This window comes from Clinocottus analis, unplaced genomic scaffold (assembly GCF_023055335.1).
Source record: "Clinocottus analis isolate CAN_PGR_092001 unplaced genomic scaffold, fCliAna1.0.p SCAF_16, whole genome shotgun sequence".
Taxonomy (NCBI): Eukaryota; Metazoa; Chordata; class Actinopteri; order Perciformes; family Cottidae; genus Clinocottus; species Clinocottus analis.
Window position 1 is genome coordinate 9,332,127 of NW_027175887.1, and position 17,226 is coordinate 9,349,352.

The 17,226-nt window shown below is 40.3% G+C and overlaps 3 protein-coding genes across 4 annotated transcripts; 2 read left to right on the forward strand and 1 right to left on the reverse strand.

Annotated features, from left to right (window-relative positions):
• Positions 1–68: 68 nt before the first annotated feature.
• On the reverse strand, positions 69–3,580 carry syngr2a (synaptogyrin 2a). The gene is made up of 4 exons (XM_068578613.1): positions 3,364–3,580; positions 2,128–2,365; positions 1,501–1,637; positions 69–1,384 (listed from the first exon to the last, which is right to left on the reverse strand). The coding sequence occupies exons 1-4, from the start codon at positions 3,460–3,462 to the stop codon at positions 1,187–1,189; spliced, it is 672 nt and encodes a 223-aa protein (XP_068434714.1). The 5' UTR covers positions 3,463–3,580; the 3' UTR covers positions 69–1,186.
• On the forward strand, positions 3,056–11,809 carry LOC137786614 (transmembrane channel-like protein 6). Of its 2 annotated transcripts, none has more exons than XM_068578610.1 (20): positions 3,056–3,113; positions 4,850–4,925; positions 5,454–5,716; positions 5,797–5,943; positions 6,033–6,156; positions 6,237–6,324; positions 6,406–6,669; positions 6,744–6,952; positions 7,039–7,183; positions 7,641–7,784; positions 8,187–8,350; positions 8,889–8,979; positions 9,336–9,433; positions 9,531–9,626; positions 9,711–9,786; positions 9,871–10,004; positions 10,747–10,923; positions 11,071–11,149; positions 11,435–11,519; positions 11,653–11,809. In XM_068578610.1, exons 2-19 carry the CDS (start codon positions 4,870–4,872, stop codon positions 11,516–11,518), a joined length of 2,439 nt encoding a protein of 812 aa, XP_068434711.1. In that variant the 5' UTR covers positions 3,056–3,113; positions 4,850–4,869; the 3' UTR covers position 11,519; positions 11,653–11,809. The 2 variants fall into 2 exon arrangements, with proteins under 2 accessions (XP_068434711.1, XP_068434712.1); XM_068578611.1 differs by lacking the exon at positions 3,056–3,113 and adding an exon at positions 4,362–4,416 and having other exon boundaries at positions 4,855–4,925.
• Positions 11,810–14,940: 3,131 nt separating this feature from the next.
• On the forward strand, positions 14,941–16,895 carry cenpx (centromere protein X). Its single transcript, XM_068579374.1, has 5 exons — positions 14,941–14,998; positions 15,908–15,959; positions 16,052–16,105; positions 16,401–16,489; positions 16,742–16,895. The coding sequence occupies exons 1-5, from the start codon at positions 14,963–14,965 to the stop codon at positions 16,754–16,756; spliced, it is 246 nt and encodes an 81-aa protein (XP_068435475.1). The 5' UTR covers positions 14,941–14,962; the 3' UTR covers positions 16,757–16,895.
• The last annotated feature ends 331 nt before the right edge of the window (positions 16,896–17,226 follow it).

The following is a 17,226-nucleotide window of genomic DNA, read 5'->3' on the forward strand; positions in this document are numbered from 1 at the left end:
GGGGCACGGCTCTGCACAGACTCCGGTTCTCTCATCAGAGGATGTAAATTATGAGCCGACTCAAGAGGTCCGAAACAAAAACAGTTTTTATTTGGCAAACCCCTGTGTGATACAGAATACTGTACAAAAGGCATTGGGGAATTATCGTAAAGCCATCGAGCAGTGAAACTGCAACACGTGCAAAAGGTACAACTACAGTGTAAGAAAAGCAAGAGCAGGAAGTAATGTAGAAAAAAAGGGTTTGATTGTCATGTAAAGGATTAAGAAAGATAATAAATATAGAAATTTACCACAACATCACTGAATTCCTGAAACATTTGCTGAATTAGATATTTGAAAAGAACTGTAACTGAACTCAAGGAAGGCACATTTAACTCCTACAGAGGTAGCTGATGCAAATTAATGGTTTGGCTAGTTTAAAACAAAAACACCCTTAAATACCAAAGCCAATTAATATCCGTGGCAGAATTTATTTTAAAAAAAAGAAAAGAATTGACAATCTTAGATCAGATATTAGCAATTAACTGCCCTAAAGAATTTAACTAAGCTTTTCAGTGCATGAAAGCCATTTAAGTGGTTGATTATTAGGAAAGGAAGAGAAACATGGCATTACAGTAGTTATAGAGGGCTCATTTTCATTGCACCCATTGATTAAATAACATGGAATTGTCAAAATAAACTATTTACTGAACTGTATCACAAAATTATTGTGGTTGAACTGCCATATATATGAATCTGACAGAAATAAGAAAAATACTTTTATGTACTTAACAGTAACATATTCCAAAATGTTCATATTCAAAATACAAAGCATATTTCTTGGCAACTCAGTGAATTTTTTGTTGATTAGTGCTTTGATATAACCAACATGCACTCATCAGTTAAACAAAAGGGGCATAAAAATAACTTTAGTCGGTTTGGCACAAAGACAGTTCATCCGATCTCTTACCATGACAATCTCCTAACCATGACAATCTCATAACCACAAAAAAAAAATATATATATATATATAAATATATATCTTTTCAGAGTTCACCTGCTCTGTGTGGCACTTTGAACAACACAGCAAACAGCCACCACACACATATGCAAACACGTTCTGCAGGAAGTATTAATGGGAGTGCAGAGAACAGTTGTAAATGAAATCGTTGGCACATGTTAAAAAAGCAAACTCCCCTGTTGGACTTCAATAAGCTGGAGGCTGGTAGTCTCCTGGCTGCTCCTGGTTTTGGGGAAAAGGCGACTGCTGGTAGCCGGTGGGGCCGCTGTCGTACGGAGCGGCCGGGTACGGAGTACTGTGGTCGTTGGCTGGGTCTCTGTACTCCTGCTCAAAGTCACCGACGCCTTGGCGGTACCTTCCGAGCGCAAAGTAGAATAACAGACCCTGTCGAGAGAAGTGAAGAGTGAGGAAGTGGAGCTTTTACCCGACTCTCTGGCACATTTTCAGCCAGCTACCCTCTGGTTTTGTTAGTCAAATGCTGGTCACATGTGGAGGCTCACCCAGGTGACGATCGAGAAAAAGGAGAAGGCCACAACGGCTCGGGCAGCGTCAGCAGGGACCACGGTATGGTCGATGGTATGGGACCACTGGTTGGCCAGGACGCAGAAGCAGATGAACCACAGGAAGGTCCAAGCACCTGTTAGATTATAAAAAACTGTATTAATTCCCAGTGGAGAAACTCATTTGTCACCAAAAGCCATGCAGACAACAACAGACAAAATTCACAGCAGACAAGAAACACATTACAAGGAACAAAACACCAAAAAATGCCATATGAAACAAGACATCAGAAAGACGCTGAATCTAAAAACGACAACTATAAAGGTGTCAAAAAAAAATCTAATTGCTGTGGGAACAAAAGACCTTCTGAATCATTCAGTAAAACACTTAGGAATCCTGAATCGCTCAGTGAATAAATTTCTGAGTCCTTTAAAAACACAGTGTAGTGGATGTCCTTCAAAAGAAACAACTATTCCCACCCAATCAAAATTATTTGAAGCAGACTGACGAATAGTCAGGATTAATATGAAATAAGATGACAGAATTACCCTCAACTATGTTGCACTTCCTGTTTTGAGGCCCAGTTCCTGTTTTTTTTAGGAGAAGCAGAATACAGCGACTCTCACCTGAGAAGACCAAATCTCCTATCACAATAAATTTTCTCTCTTTGGCATTGCTGATCTGCGGGAAGTACCCGTCCAGTATGAGGAAGATGACACAAGCCAAGAAGGCCAGGACTCCGATTCCAACCCCGTAGCTGCAGGCGCTGTCGTTGTCGTTGAACATGCATTTGCTGTTTTCCGATGTTATTGTGTTGGTGTAGCCTTCTGCTGTGATGGTTGCAAAGACCACAATGGAGAATACCTGCAAAGAAGGGACACACAGGGTTAATGCCAGCTGGAGGTGGTGAAGAAAAGCATTTCAAGCAGCAGGGGCCGTGTGACTCATCACATGATTCTCATTAGAAGAAGGCTTGCACCATTGTAAAAAAATAAAGAAAATCTAATTAAAAAACATCTGTCAAGCCCGTTTCATGTCTCAATCTATCTTCACACACTAAGTAGAAAACAGAAAAGAGTGATTTAGTTTAGCTGAGCAGATCTTTTTCAAGCTTTAAGCCTGAGGTTGGACAAACAATCAGGATGCTGAGCTGCTTTATTTTGTCGACAAATCCAGACTCAACACAGGACTCTGTAAATATAAAAAAAAGACTCGGAAGAGATACCAGCTGCAAACTTTACATCTGCTTTCAAATCCCAACTTAAAAAACAAGCTTTTGGGTAAATTCTTAATCATTTTTTATTGTTTTGTATGTTTTTGCTCCCCCCGTAGTTTTAAACGTGTCTTAGAGTGAAGCACGTAAATATGATAAGTTGTCACCATAACGACTTAACGTTAATACAATTGACTTCTCAATTGACCGTTTGTAAACAGCTGGATGGCAACAGGTGACACGTTTAAATTCCTCTCTATCGACGACATTAAAAGAGTTGTAACTCTCACTGGTCCACTATTTTTACACATAGCTAGTAACATATATTTATATTTAGACCATTGTGCAACAATATTGCCAAACAAAATCGTCCATCACCGGTTAGAAAACGGTCAGCAGGTGAGGTGACACAGCACAGGGCACGCGCGCTACCACGAGCTAACGAACATCAACAAGCGCGACCGAAGAAACATAAAAGTGACACTTTCGCTAACTTTAATTCAATGTCAGCTTCGCGCCCACTACACGTCCGGTGTTGGCGGCTCGCGGAGCAGTTCAGCCCCATGAAGGACTGCTTCGTGGGGCCCCTGTCCGCTCACATCTGTTAACTCGGCTAATTTTATGCTAACGTTTCCGTGGAGTCACTCACCCAGCTCAGGCAGCGCAAAATGGTTTGAGGCTGTTTTACAAAAGTGGGTAAATCAAAGGCGCCGCCAGCCAGCGAGGCCCCGTATGCGCTGCCCTGCATGTCGGTCGCACACACACACACACACACAAAAGCCTCTAAAAAAGATCTAAAGGCAAGCAATGAGAAGAAGTCTTCCTGTCAAAGTCGGGACAGTTTCGTTTTGGCAAAACAGCTTCCTGAAAACTTTTCAAAGACCGCCCCCTGCTCTGGTGCATTCAAAGGCTCCTCGTGAAATGCGGCTTCAATGTCGAGTTATAACTCCGACAAAAACACATTTAAATGGCGGTGGTGTTTTTTTTCGGTAACTCTAGGAGGCAGTAGTGATTTTAAGCCATCAACGCGTGATGAAAAAGCAATACTTTGCAGGGCTCTTTGATTGGAAAAATATAACTTAGTGTTGCAGTTCTTCAGTGCGACCACTGGAGGGCAGTGAACACTTATTATTCTATATTCACTCAGGTCAGACAGCACCTCCACTTTTCATCAAAGGTGACACAACATACCATATTGGTACTTCTATTAATATATTTCCCTTTTAGTAATGAATATAAAATGTCACCATGACCCCACTATACAACGTCAGTCAGCTATGTTTTACTGATTGCACCTCATCAGCTGCAGGCAGATAACTTAGCACCAAATGCAAATTAGGCACAGCTGTGTGCTGAGAGAGGGAGAGAGAGAGCGAGACAGAGAGAGCGAGACAGAGAGAGAGAGAGAGAGAGAGAGAGAGAGAGAGAGACAGAGACAGACAGAGAGAGAGAGAGAGAGAGAGAGAGAGAGAACGAGAGAGAGCGAGAGAGAGAGAGAGAGAGAGAGAGACCCCGGATGTCTGTCTGATGTGCATCGACAATCAGACAAGAATAGATTGCTACAGTGTGGTAACACTGTTCTGTGGGTGACTGATGGTGAAGCTTGAGTTTCTTGTGTGTTTGCAGTACAGAGATCATCAAGAACCATGGCATACAGTGTCAACATCTGTCAAATAGATTCTGATTCGGAGTCTGACTTTGAGTGAGTCCTCATCAAGACTTTATTTGAGAGTTGCTTTACTTTTTGTTGTCTTTTGAACTTGTACCTGATTGCCATTTCCTTTGCATCGTTCTGCTCGAATGGGCTAATGCACTTAGTTCATTTTGTCTCTTTGTCTTGTAGCTCTTACCTTGAATCAACATTAATGTCAAACTAAGTTTCTTTTATCAAATTGTGTTCCTAATAAACTAAATTGTAGTTTTTATTTTTTATTCTAACTTTAATCTACACAAGTCATCTTGACAGACAGAGAGAGAGAGAGAGAGAGAGAGAGAGTGAGAGAGAGAGAGAGAGAGAGACCCCGGATGTCTGTCTGATGTGCATCGACAGTCAGACAAGAATAGATTGCTACAGTGTGGTAACACTGTTCTGTGGGTGACTGATGGTGAAGCTTGAGTTTCTTGTGTGTTTGCAGTACAGAGATCATCAAGAACCATGGCATACAGTGTCAACATCTGTCAAATAGATTCTGATTCGGAGTCTGACTTTGAGTGAGTCCTCATCAAGACTTTATTTGAGAGTTGCTTTACTTTTTGTTGTCTTTTGAACTTGTACCTGATTGCCATTTCCTTTGCATCGTTCTGCTCGAATGGGCTAATGCACTTAGTTCATTTTGTCTCTTTGTCTTGTAGCTCTTACCTTGAATCAACATTAATGTCAAACTAAGTTTCTTTTATCAAATTGTGTTCCTAATAAACTAAATTGTAGTTTTTATTTTTTATTCTAACTTTAATCTACACAAGTCATCTTGATGTCTGTTTTAAGTCCATGCTTGTGAGGGTTTGGAGAAAACGTTCTTAGTGCTTTCAATAATGTTTTATTTTTGAGGCCTCTTGCTCTTTAGTATTTTTAACTGGAAAGCATTAAGATACTTTCATGCATCTGGTTTGCGGTATATGAAAGATGTTTTGTGAAACACAATTGTAATTCACCATGAAAAAAAAAGATTCTCTCCTGTACTGAGGGTGCTCGAGCCAAATCTTTTGGCTCTCTGAGTCATTATGGTTTCCCTCCCTTAGGAACATAGGAGAAAGCGAACCGGGTCTGGACTCCTTCAAGCTCTTTGGAGAGCCAGCCGCCAGCACCCAGAGGTGTCTTGAAACCCTTCAGATGAGTGTTTTTAGGGAACGTACTGACACAAATACAGGATGTCTGCCATTTCCTGCAAGTGGTCCCATGAGAGGCGAGAGACTTGACGGGAAGCAGATGAACCCTCTGCAGAGGCATCACTGGTCGGCTGCCACCTTAAAGGTCCTCTCCGCGATGCCCAGTCGCACTGCGGGTGAGATAAAACCGCCTTCTGATTATTTGTTCACAATGTCCTTATACACACAAGCAAACTGATTGTCATTGTCCACACAGGGATGAATAAAGCTGCAGGGATTCCACGGCACGACGGAGAGTCTTCTCAGCTCCGTCGACCTGTGACCTCTCGTGATTCTTCTCACGCCTCCAGAACAATCCAAGAAGACCTTGAACGGGCAGATGTGGAGGAAATCGGTACCGAAGGTGAACAGAAAATGCCGAGCTGTTAACTATTGCTTCCCGTCGCTGAAACGCGTCAGGACATTAGTTGTTTTCTTCCTTTTGGTTCACAGAAAACCAGAAGCAGCAGCAGCAGCAGCAGCAGCTGGTGCTCAGCCTCCGAGGCCTCCCGGTGAGCGAGCGCATGCGCAAGCTGCGGGCCACGCCGCTCAGCCTGGCTGATAAGATGGCCATCAGGTACATGTGGCCCTGAACCCATTGGATTGTCTGCAAAATAAAGCACCGTTGTGGTAACTGTTTGGCCCATTTGCTATCAGGCGACTTGCTTTCAGAAACGCAGCAGAGAGTTCCCTCCTCCGCAGGAATCTACCGTGCTACAATCGTGTAAGCGTGTACATATCAAGGGTGAGTACACATTGTGTGTCACATGAGGCATGAACCCCGTTTTGTTTGTGTGCGTCAGTCCATCACTCTTCTTCCCCTCAGACGTGGCGTCATTTCCTGTTCAGCTGCCTCCCCGTCCTCCCTTCCCTCCAGTTGTGGCATACACCCATGAAGAGACTGAGTGGGCGTTTCGGAACCGGGGTGCTTTCCTACTTCCTGTTCCTCCGGACCCTCTTGCTCTTTAACCTCCTCCTCTTCGTCATATTCGGCCTGTTCCTGGCCTTGCCTCAAGCCGTCAACCCCACTCCTCTTCCTCACGGCTCTAATCTCGACACTTTCAGCGGCCTCCAGCTTCTCACAGGGACGGTAAGACCCATCACAGCTGAGCATGCGTGAGACTTTCTGTGGCTGCCTCTTGAGTCAAGAGTTGTGTCCCGCAGGGTTACATCTCCCACAGTGTGATGTTTTACGGCTACTACACCAACACCATCCTCAAAACCTGTCGGGCGGCTAAGTCCACTGCTGAATCACCTGATCTGCCAGTCTGTGATACTGACGAGCTCCAGGCTGTGCCATACAGCATACCTGCAGCCTACTTCTTCACCATTGCCATCGCCTTCTTCATTATCTGCACCATCCTCGTATACAGGTTGGACAATAAGTTAACTACTTACACCCAAATACTTGGGTTACTCCATCTGTGTTGTGTCTGATGGATATATTGTTCTCCTGCAGCATATCCAAGTCCTTGGGGAGAAGTTTTCAAGTCCTCAAGTGTAATGGCAACCTGGCTGTAAAAGTGTTCTGCTCCTGGGACTTTAAAGTCAGCAAGAAGATGTCGGTCAAACTGCAGTCTGAAAAAATCAGCACTCAGCTCAAAGTAGGCAATGTCTTGAATATTAAACTAAGCTCCCTAAAGTGTGACAGTGATTTTTAATATAACAAACTGATTATTATTCCATGTTTCCGTTCTGAACAAAACCATCAAGGTGAATCATTTAAAATGTGAACAAACTGGCCATGATTACTTCTTCAAAAGCACTTCATTAAAGCAGGGAGTAACGTTTGACCCTCAACAAATTACATGGTTGAGTTCAATGAGACATGTTTGGTCATACGATCTCATTTTTGCAGAAGTTGTTCATGCACAGGAAGTTTTGATGCATTTTCACAACCCAATGTGACCGCTTAACTGCAGCATTCACAAAGAGGCTGAAACATGGCACTCTCTTATGAAGGAAGGGTTTCCTAAACACAATCTATAGCAGGGCTGATCACATTTTGAAGATCTTTTAACGATGCAGGCTCGACCTTATAGACTGCTGCTTTTCCAACAGGAGCTGCTGTCCGAGGTGATTCGTGGAGAAGATAGAAAAAGCTGCACGCAGCGACTCCTCCGCCTAATGGTGCACCTGTTGACGTGGGCTACATGTCTGGCCAGCATCTTTCTGGGTGCCATGGCAGTCCACCATCTCTCAGAGGTTAGAGGGAGCTGTGCAGCCAGATGTGACGTTTTCTCAAGACTAGCTTGCCACAAAACTACCTCTGATCTTTATCAGAGCACTTCCCCACCGCAGTTTACTTCTTCTTTTACGTTCCTGCAAGATGTTTAACACTTTTCTTTGTCATTCTGTTATTCTTCTGCTGCTATACAAAACTGCCATGCATGACAATTGATAAAAAAAAAAAACCCCATCCTGATTGAGATCTCAGCGTGTTTTTAAATTAACATGCAACATCTTCGGATAAATCCTGCGACCTATTCTCACATGCCAACTTCAATCAACTGGTGAAAACACTGAGAAAACTCATGGTTGTATTTCCCTGACGTAACATTATAAATAATTTACAGCCCTCCCCATAGTTCATTCGATCCTTTACAGGCTGCCGTCAAGCAAAGTCCTACTCCTTTCAAAGAAACGGAGCTGCTGGTCTTGTCGGCGGTGGTGTCGGGCTTTAACCTTTTGCTCCCCGGCCTCTTCAACCTGTGTGCTTGGATAGAGGACCAAGACTCACCCAGTGTTCGCGTCTATGTCTCCATCTTCAGGTCAGAAGAAGAACTGACAAAACAAAACAAAATGCACAATCAACAAGACAAGATATAATTCGAACAAAGCTAAATGTGTCACGCAAAGGCCACAAATAAGCATACAACTTTATTATGTACTGATAAATACAACTTTAATAGTTACACTGCACTAAAAACTATGTTTTGGTAAATGCTGTATACATTTTCTCTTTAATAATTGTTTTATTTATCAAGAATGTAATCTTCTCTTTTCTGTCATTTAAGTTTCAAGGAAAATAAGGAGTGCATTCAAAAGTGGGGAAATCATTTCATTGAATTTTTAAAAAAAGTCCCAATGATCTTGTCTGTGCATATACTCACACAAATCTTATCTCTGGCATTTTATTTACTTTTTACGTTTTTAAATCTGGAGCGTCCGGTGCCTTCTAGATATTAAAAATGGGCGCTTTATTGATCGCTTCATTAGTTTCACTGTCCTGTGAGAATATTTATGTAACCTTGTGAAGCTTCATTTTTCTCAAATAGAATTTTTTTTATTTTTTTATCATTTCCTCAGAAATCTGTTGTTGAAAGTCAGTGTTGTTGGCGTGCTGTGTTTCCGCTGGCTGGGGAGAATTGCTGTAGAACCAGAAAGTCGCGGTTTACAGGTAACAAACTTCTTGTCAAGTGATACAAACTCATGCAATGTTCTTCATTCCTGAAGCACAGAACATTTCTCAGGTCACCTGGCTGCAACTGTTTCTCAGAAATGAGGGTTATCATTACGACAGAGGCGAGATTGAACTAAGGCAACAATACATTATTATGAGTTCGTTTTTTTAAGTATGGTGAATATTTTGGTTTGAAATTCAATTTAGTGTCCATTACTTATATTTAGGATGAATATATATTTATATTGCACCTTTACTCATTTTACCCCTCACCTGGTTAGGACACTGAGTGTTGTGACCTAACGATCCCTCATATGATGTGATCTTCACATAAATGTGTCTGTTGTCCTCAGTGTTGGGAGAACTTTGTGGGGCAAGAACTGTATCGCTTGCTCTTGATGGACTTTGTCTTCACAGTGCTTTACACTTTTTTTGGAGAGTTCCTGTGGAGGCAAGTCTGCGCTTTGCCCACAAATCCTTTTAACTTGACTCTTTTGTTGGCGGTTAATAAAACCTTTCACTGAAAGTTGAGCGTCTTCCCTCTGTAGGCTCTTTTCTAAGAACATTCTGAAAAGAAGGAGGCTGCCGGTGTTTGACATTGCTCGTCATGTGCTGGAACTCATATATGGACAAACCCTTACTTGGTAATGATGTCACATCCTTGAAACCCATCACACATTTAATCAAAAAGTGAATAGAACGTGAATGGTCTTTTTAAATCTTCCCAGGCTCGGGGTGTTGTTTGCACCACTGCTTCCTGCGGTCCAGATCATAAAACTGTCTTTGTTGTTTTACATGAAGAAGGTTGGTACAGGCATGTTTTGTTTCATTGTCGTACACACACTTATTTGCATACACAACTTCACATTCTTCATCTACTCTTTCCAGAGAAGTCTAATGCTCAACTGTCAGGCATCCAGAAAGCCCTGGAGGGCCAGTCAGATGACGACGCTATTCATCTCTCTTTTGTGCTTCCCCTCGTTTCTTGGTGCTGCCGTGTCTGTCACTTACATAGTTTGGACGTGAGTGCAAGAGAGAGAGAGCACATTCCTTTTTCTTTTTTTAAAAAACCTATGTGTGAGTTTGTTGAATTTGGATCACTTCTAGAACATTCGCTTCAAGCATATTAACCACCTTACTCCTATTGAATGTTAGCTTTAGAATCCAACTATTAGGTTATTCAGTACTATTCAGTTGTAACTGCGGGGTGTTTACGTCATAGTCCGACACGTTTCGCCAGGTATATGGTACATGTCTGGGGATACATTCTGTGTGCTTTTAATGTCACAAATTCCAAGGACCAGAACCAACAATTATCTTTAACTACCAGCGAGTGTTTGCTAAGCTTATTCCTATGTATACCATAGACATTGATTTGTATCCTTTTTTTTGTGTGGCAAAAACATCAATTAGCCGCACAGTCTCACTGTCAACTCATCATAATGAATGAACATGTCAGCTAATGTGTGTTTCTTGTTTTAAAGGATTATATGACATTTTGGGTGAGAGGATTGATACCCTTCATCTATGGTTAACATCAAACTATTCCTTTTAAAAAGGAATGTCTCCAGTACAAGTAATACTTTTGGACTAACACATTGTTGATTCTGGTCTTTTTATGTGATCAGTTACACTATGTTTTATATAGAATATAGAGCACTAACTCGAGCTTTGAAGCCAATATACTTTGAAAAATTAAGTGCTATTGTTTAAATACATCGTAACTGCGAATCGGTTCAAAATCCATCCGTCGGATGTCCTCAGGATTAAACCCTCGGCAGAGTGCGGCCCCTTCAGGAATCTCACCACCATGTTTCAGTCGGGGCAGCTGTGGGCCCGGGAGTTGGAGACCGCCCACCCGATCTTGTCTTGGCTCAGCTGGGCCTACAACGCTCTGCTGGAGAACCCACTGTTCCTATTCCTCGCCGCTGGAGTCTTTCTGTAAGCGGTGACATGATGGTGATGATGATATTGTTTTCAAGTTCTGTGTATTGTGGCGATAACGATGTCCACAAAGTGTCGGCCTTTTAAGAAACACACATTGTTACTGGGTCTGATTTGACCCTTTTATGCTTTCTATTTTCTCAGATTGGTGATGTATTTTCACACTCAAGTTGTTGATGGCCAAAGGAGAATCATCAGCCGGTTGGAAAAGCAAATTGAAAATGTACGCACGAGTGTCTACACTTGCTGTTACGTCGGCATGCGTGCTCACAATGACAATGCTGATGTAATGTTTAAAATGTTCACCATCGTAGATTTGCATGTTACAATGCTAATATTGTCATGTGCGTAGGATTCAGCGTCTCAGTAACATCAACGTCTGCACCAAATGTCGTGGCAATCTATCAAATAATTGACTTTTGCTAGAATGTCTAAAAATCAGTGACACATGGACAGTATGTTGATATTTAACTGAATCTCTCTTGTGTACATTTAATTTTGTGTACAGGAGGGTAAAGACAAAAAGTTCCTCATCACCAAATTGCAAGCCATTTATGAACGGAGCGGTCTGGTTTCCCCTCAGAGTTTATAAGGTGGGTCGCCTCGATACTGTAACCTCTCTGTGGTGGGAACGCAACGCTTTGCTCACTTTTTCATGGCCTCATTTATCATCCGTGATAACTGTCTTGTATATTAAAAGTGTTTTGTCTTTATTTCTCCCCCCAGTCTGTGCCTGAACAACATTCACAACAACAGCTTTATCAATGTAAAGATAGCATCTCATATCTCATCAGTGACACGCATGTATGCTGCGATACATAGTTGGCAACATTATGAGGAAATGTAGTCTTTTCAAAATATGTCATAGAGTTTGGATTTTAATGTACTGGAAGAAGACAAACTACTTCTGGCAGTTTGCACTGTATTAGATTTATTTATACATAAAGATTTTGTACGTGTAGTTTTTTCAGATTTTGCGGATTTGAAAAATGACTATTTATGAAAAATGATCTTGAACTTGTTGTATGGAAATAAATTGGTTTGAACACATCCGCATCTTTTTCGGTATGAGGAACTCTCTGTGTGTTTTTGGCAGATTTGACGATTAGCAACCGTCCTCTTATCTGAAAACATTGAATCTGAAGTATTTATCCGTGTAATTCACCTGAACAGACAGTACAATCAGCACTATTGCGTGTCCTGTTTCCTTTGTTAAAAAAATATATAAAAAATGAAATAAAATGGGTTGCCACAATATACACAATGTACATAATGTGCAATATAAGAAAAATAAACAAATCGGTAGTGATGCATTAACATCCCGCAGCAAATCCTTAAGTCTCAAATTACTATTTAGCTGGTGTTTTTTAAAAAGATATCTCAGAATGGAGAGTAGGGATCCTATTGCATATGTTTGCAACGTCTGGTGAATTGCTTAATGTTTGATCAAAAAGGAGTTTACAAAACATAAAGCGGTTCAACTTGAAGCCCCATACCAAGATGTGATGTCACACGTTTAGTCTGCAGCTCCGTTGGACGTCAACGATTCACAAATAGCATGTTTTGTTCGTCTGATTGGTGAACAAGTTAGGTAACTTTTTGACGAGCCAGTGTTCCAGTCACTACTAAGAAAATAAATAGGAAGTGAGGGGCGTTCTTGTTGTGACTGACAAGGACAGTATTTAAACCCATGGGTTCAGGTTACTCTGCACTTTGAGACGGTCTATCTGGAAGAGAGCACCTCACTGAAGATCTCTGGTGAGTTTTCTTGATTTCTTGATTTCATTTGCACATTGTAAATCATCATGTTCCTCTGGACATGTAAATTCAATTTAAATTGTCATGCAATAACACTTGTTGTTTTTGTTTCCCCGCTGCTTTCCTCCAGATAACATGGAAGTAAAGTCTAACAAAAGAGTGTTCATCAGCCTTCCAAAGAAATACTTTGCTGATTTGGCTAAAAGTTATGAACTGGTAAACCATTTCTCTTATATCTATACTTGCAGGCAATGTCACTTTTTGATCTAAATTACAATATCTTATGAAGCTCATGACTTTCTATCGTGTAATAGGACCATGGGTTGCTCATAACAGGACTGAACCCCCACATAAATGCAGGATATGTACGAGCTTACTTTAAAGAGTATGGAGTCATCACATCATGCAAGGTAAAGAAATACTGCTTCATTCATGTCTTTTGTTAACGTGTTATTGAAAAAAAGTATAAAAAATATAGACGATTATATTTTATTAGTGAATAATAACATTTTTTGTATCTCTTGAATTCAATCCCAGGTTAAGAAGAACTCTGATTCCAAGGAAAGTACATCAGTGGCCTATGTGAGGTTTTCTGCAGAGGATGATGCTGACGGAGCAGAATGGGCCGGTCCTCACTACATCGGAGGCGATGTGGAAGTAAAACGAGTTGTTAGTCCAAAGGTGAAAGTTTTTCTTCTCTCCTGTCGGGAAAAAAAATGTTTTTATGCCTGTTTGTTGGAGATGAAATAGAATACTTGTAGAAAATGAACATGTTCATTTCGCAGCAATTCATTTTAGAAGTGTAGTTGCTGTCTGACTCTTTGGCTGACAAAATGAATCTGTCTTTCAGATAGAGGAGGAATCAGATGAGGAGGTCTCCTCAGCCATGACTGCGTCTCGTCCACGCCGTTCAATGGGCTTGGGCTACATACTGGAAGATGCTCAGTGGTTGGATGATGAGGAATAAACAAATACACAGCAACTTTGTCTGAATATGTTGAAAAACATAAATGTATGTGCTCATAACAATCTATGCACATATTGAAACTTTGATGACTAAAATCATGAATTAATTGTAAATACCAGATGATCCTAATCTGGATCCTTTTGGATTTTTTGCAAAAAAAACAACATATAAATCACAAGAAAATATATTGATGTTATACACCAAATTAAACACCAAAGCCTTTGCTACAAGAATCAGACAGCCATTTCAGCATGTTTCCAGAACCAGCAACCCTTAGCTTGGTGCTATCAGAGAAATCCTGATGTCCAGAAGAAAGACAATTCCACACAGATTCCAGACATGCCTTCAATATCGAGGGAGGTATGAGCAAAACAACACAGGAAAATGAATTGCTTTATTTGCAGTATTTGCTGTATTTGCTGTAAAATCAGCAAATACTGCTTACCTTTTTTTTTTAACAGTTTAATAATTGTTAATTTGTGTGCTTGTTTTATTTTAAAGGGAAATATTGGTTGTTTTATAAATTTAAAAAAATTAAAAAATAAAAAATAAATCTGAATTTTTTTATTTTTTCTTCTCCTCAAATGTGAAAATCATGCTAAAAGAGCTTTTTTTCTAGGCTGACCTGAAACTTTACATTTCTTTCTGTGTCATCTTCATTTACTCTTAACCAGTAACACTTAGACTGATATTTACACATCTGAGTGTACATCTGAGCGTGATACAACATTGTATGTTGTATAACATTAACTGTATAACTGTTGCCAACATAATTTTGTTGTATGTTTTTTTTTACAATGACAATAAATATATCCTTATCCTTATCCTTATGTGTTGTTTAATGTTTGTCTGGGTGTTAAAAACAATAGATTTTATGTTTACTTCTTTTGTGCAGCCACTGTTGGTGAATGCAACATAATTTGTAAGAAATGCATGCCTCATATGGCAATGGTTTTGACAGCTTCAATTCACTATTTTCTTTTTCCGTCATAACAAACATCAACTAGTTAGATTTATAGAAAATATATTGTTTAAATTGTGTCAAGCCTATATAGACTACAAAATTAGGTATTCACAAATGCCATGATGTAAATGTAAAAATGTAACCATATTTATTCGAAAATACATCTAGAAGAAAACATTTATGAGTAGATAAAAATGATATAACTATCACAAAATCTAAACAAACGTAATGTATATATTAGGCTCCAGCTTATTGTGTTTTTGTCTCCGGAGGGCGGTTCTAATGACGTCACAGATCAACGACCAATCGCTAAGCAGAGCGCCAAGTTTCTCCCACAGCGCTGAAACATGGCGGAGAAAGACGCAGAGGTTGGATTCAAAAAGGTAGAAGGATATTGCTGCTTTGATTGTGTTTATTCGTATTTCGACTGTGGTTTAATCAAGACAACTATCGCCTCTTCTTTGCAGCATTTATTCGTTTCCATTAAGCCTTCACGCCGAACGTGTTCACAGAATTCACGTAATGTTCCTAAATTGTCTGTCAGGCGATTCAACTATAGACTTCGCGAAGATATTACTCAGTGAACTTGTATATATGTATATAAATATGTATGTCGAATGGAAAAGCGGTTTATAATGGTAAAAAAAAACAAAAAAAAGTAGATCTCTGTATTCACTATTCCAGGCTAACACGAGCGTTAGATACGTTCACCCATTCAATTACCTTTTTTTCGAAGGTAGTTTGGTATGAGGAAGTCGCGCAGGATCACGCGTCATCAAGTTTTAATCAGTTGGTTGTGTTATCTGGAAAACCCCGTGAGGAATTTTCTACATGTAGATAGCAATCAAGTTTTATTGACACATCTTTTGGGTTCACAGCTATAAAAAAAAAAGAACTAAACTGCTTTCTTTGACAACTCACGTGATTAAAAAAAAAAAGCCTACACAGAGTCCATCACATGCATGATACGTTATTTGACTTTATTTATATGATGGTAACATCATAGTGACATTTTAATGTATAACATACATATTTGCATAAAAACAGATTCACTGTGTTGAGTGTCTGTATCTAAACGCTAATTTCTAAAACATGTCCACATGAGGCTTTAATAATAAATATAATACAATGTGATAAAATAGAATAAAAAAGAGAATACACTCACAGACACATACATAGATACATACACACAGTCAAAGTGTGTGTTCCCTGGGTGTTAAATGTGAGAACAATGTTGTTTTTCCTCTTAACCATGATTTAAGATTCATGTTCTCTATTGTCCTCACTTACAGGAGACAGTAAGCAAACTCTTGTCAGAGTTCTTCAAGGAGGACAAAACCAGGCGTGAGTTGGATAAATATTGTCTCTCTCTAAGTACCGTCTTCAAACTGTTTTATTTGCGATTCTTCGGCTTAACACACCTCTCTTTGTTACAGTAAGCGGTGATGCGACGCTGCTCATGACAGAGTTGCTCAAGATATTTGTCCAAGGTAAGAAGTTTTGTTCACTTGCACACATATTGTTTCAGTCACTCCCCTGCACATCCTTGTACTTCATATTTAAATACATTTGTCACTTTCACATTAAACTTGTTTAAAGTACTGTTATGTTTGTGTGTGCACTTCATTTTATATTATATTGTACATTTAATTGTAGATTTATTGTCTAAGGTTATGCACCACCCGCCGTGACAAGATCCTTGTGAATCATACTTGGCAATAAACGGTTCTGATTCTGATTCTGATGATTCATGACAAAATCCTTCATGTGTCCTCTCATTTCCAGAGGCTGCTGTGAGGTCACTGAAACAAGCTGAGTCTGAGGACTGCGACCAAGTAGACGTGGAGCACTTTGAAAAGATTCTGCCTCAGCTGGTGAGTACAGCTCAGCAAAGTTAGGGTTTTTGATTATTTGTTCTGCTGTAATACATATATGTTGCTCAGACCACTGAGGCATTACATAGCGTGGTATTTATTTGTCCTATTTGGCTCCTGAATTCTGAATATGTGATGTATTCAGTTTCATATTTACATTATGAATATCTGTGCAATGGATACAAGCCATCTTCAATGCACAAGCAGTTTCCATTATTAATCTCGCTGCCTTTTTTCTCTTTTCCAATGCAGCTGCTGGATTTCTAGCACATTGATTCCACAAGATGGAGCCAGAGTGTTGTCTCCGTGTTCCTGCTCAAATCCACCGTGATTATTGTTTACTGTATTGTAATTGTAATTTTTTCATCACTAAAATCTGAGACGACATTTCAATTCTCACCCTGTATGTATTCGAGTTGTGTGATTTTTAAGTAGAAAGCAGCGGTGCTGTCTGCACGCCTCCACGTCACCACCAATAAGGCCCACCTGTGCTCCTATGTGCAACAACAGGTGCTTCCAGCATGCATAGGACCCTTCATCAAAGCCTCCTGGAGCAGTTGGAAGCAATTAGAGTAATAAGGGCAGCAGCTAGTCCCTTAGATGATGACAAGTGCCAGGAAAAAAGGAGTACCCCCTCCGGCCACTTTGAAGTTCCCTTTTGCTGTCCTGCGATGTTTAGTTAGAGGTGGGGTGGGGGAGGGCAAAGGGGACCTCTGGCACAGGGGGAAAGTTGAATG

Excerpts from the sequence above, each read along its gene's own strand:
- syngr2a (XM_068578613.1), bottom strand. The coding sequence starts at position 3,462 with ATGCAGGGCAGCGCATACGGGGCCTCGCTGGCTGGCGGCGCCTTTGAT. Across the intron at positions 2,366-3,363 it reads TTTTGCGCTGCCTGAGCTGG|GTATTCTCCATTGTGGTCTT; the intron begins GTGAGTGACTCC and ends CCTTCTTTGCAG. Across the intron at positions 1,385-1,500 it reads TTTTCTCGATCGTCACCTGG|GGTCTGTTATTCTACTTTGC; the intron begins GTGAGCCTCCAC and ends TTCTCTCGACAG.
- LOC137786614 (XM_068578610.1), top strand. The coding sequence starts at position 4,870 with ATGGCATACAGTGTCAACATCTGTCAAATAGATTCTGATTCGGAGTCT. Across the intron at positions 5,717-5,796 it reads GATGCCCAGTCGCACTGCGG|GGATGAATAAAGCTGCAGGG; the intron begins GTGAGATAAAAC and ends TTGTCCACACAG. Across the intron at positions 10,924-11,070 it reads CTCGCCGCTGGAGTCTTTCT|ATTGGTGATGTATTTTCACA; the intron begins GTAAGCGGTGAC and ends CTATTTTCTCAG.
- cenpx (XM_068579374.1), top strand. The coding sequence starts at position 14,963 with ATGGCGGAGAAAGACGCAGAGGTTGGATTCAAAAAG. Across the intron at positions 14,999-15,907 it reads CAGAGGTTGGATTCAAAAAG|GAGACAGTAAGCAAACTCTT; the intron begins GTAGAAGGATAT and ends CCTCACTTACAG. Across the intron at positions 16,106-16,400 it reads GCTCAAGATATTTGTCCAAG|AGGCTGCTGTGAGGTCACTG; the intron begins GTAAGAAGTTTT and ends TCTCATTTCCAG.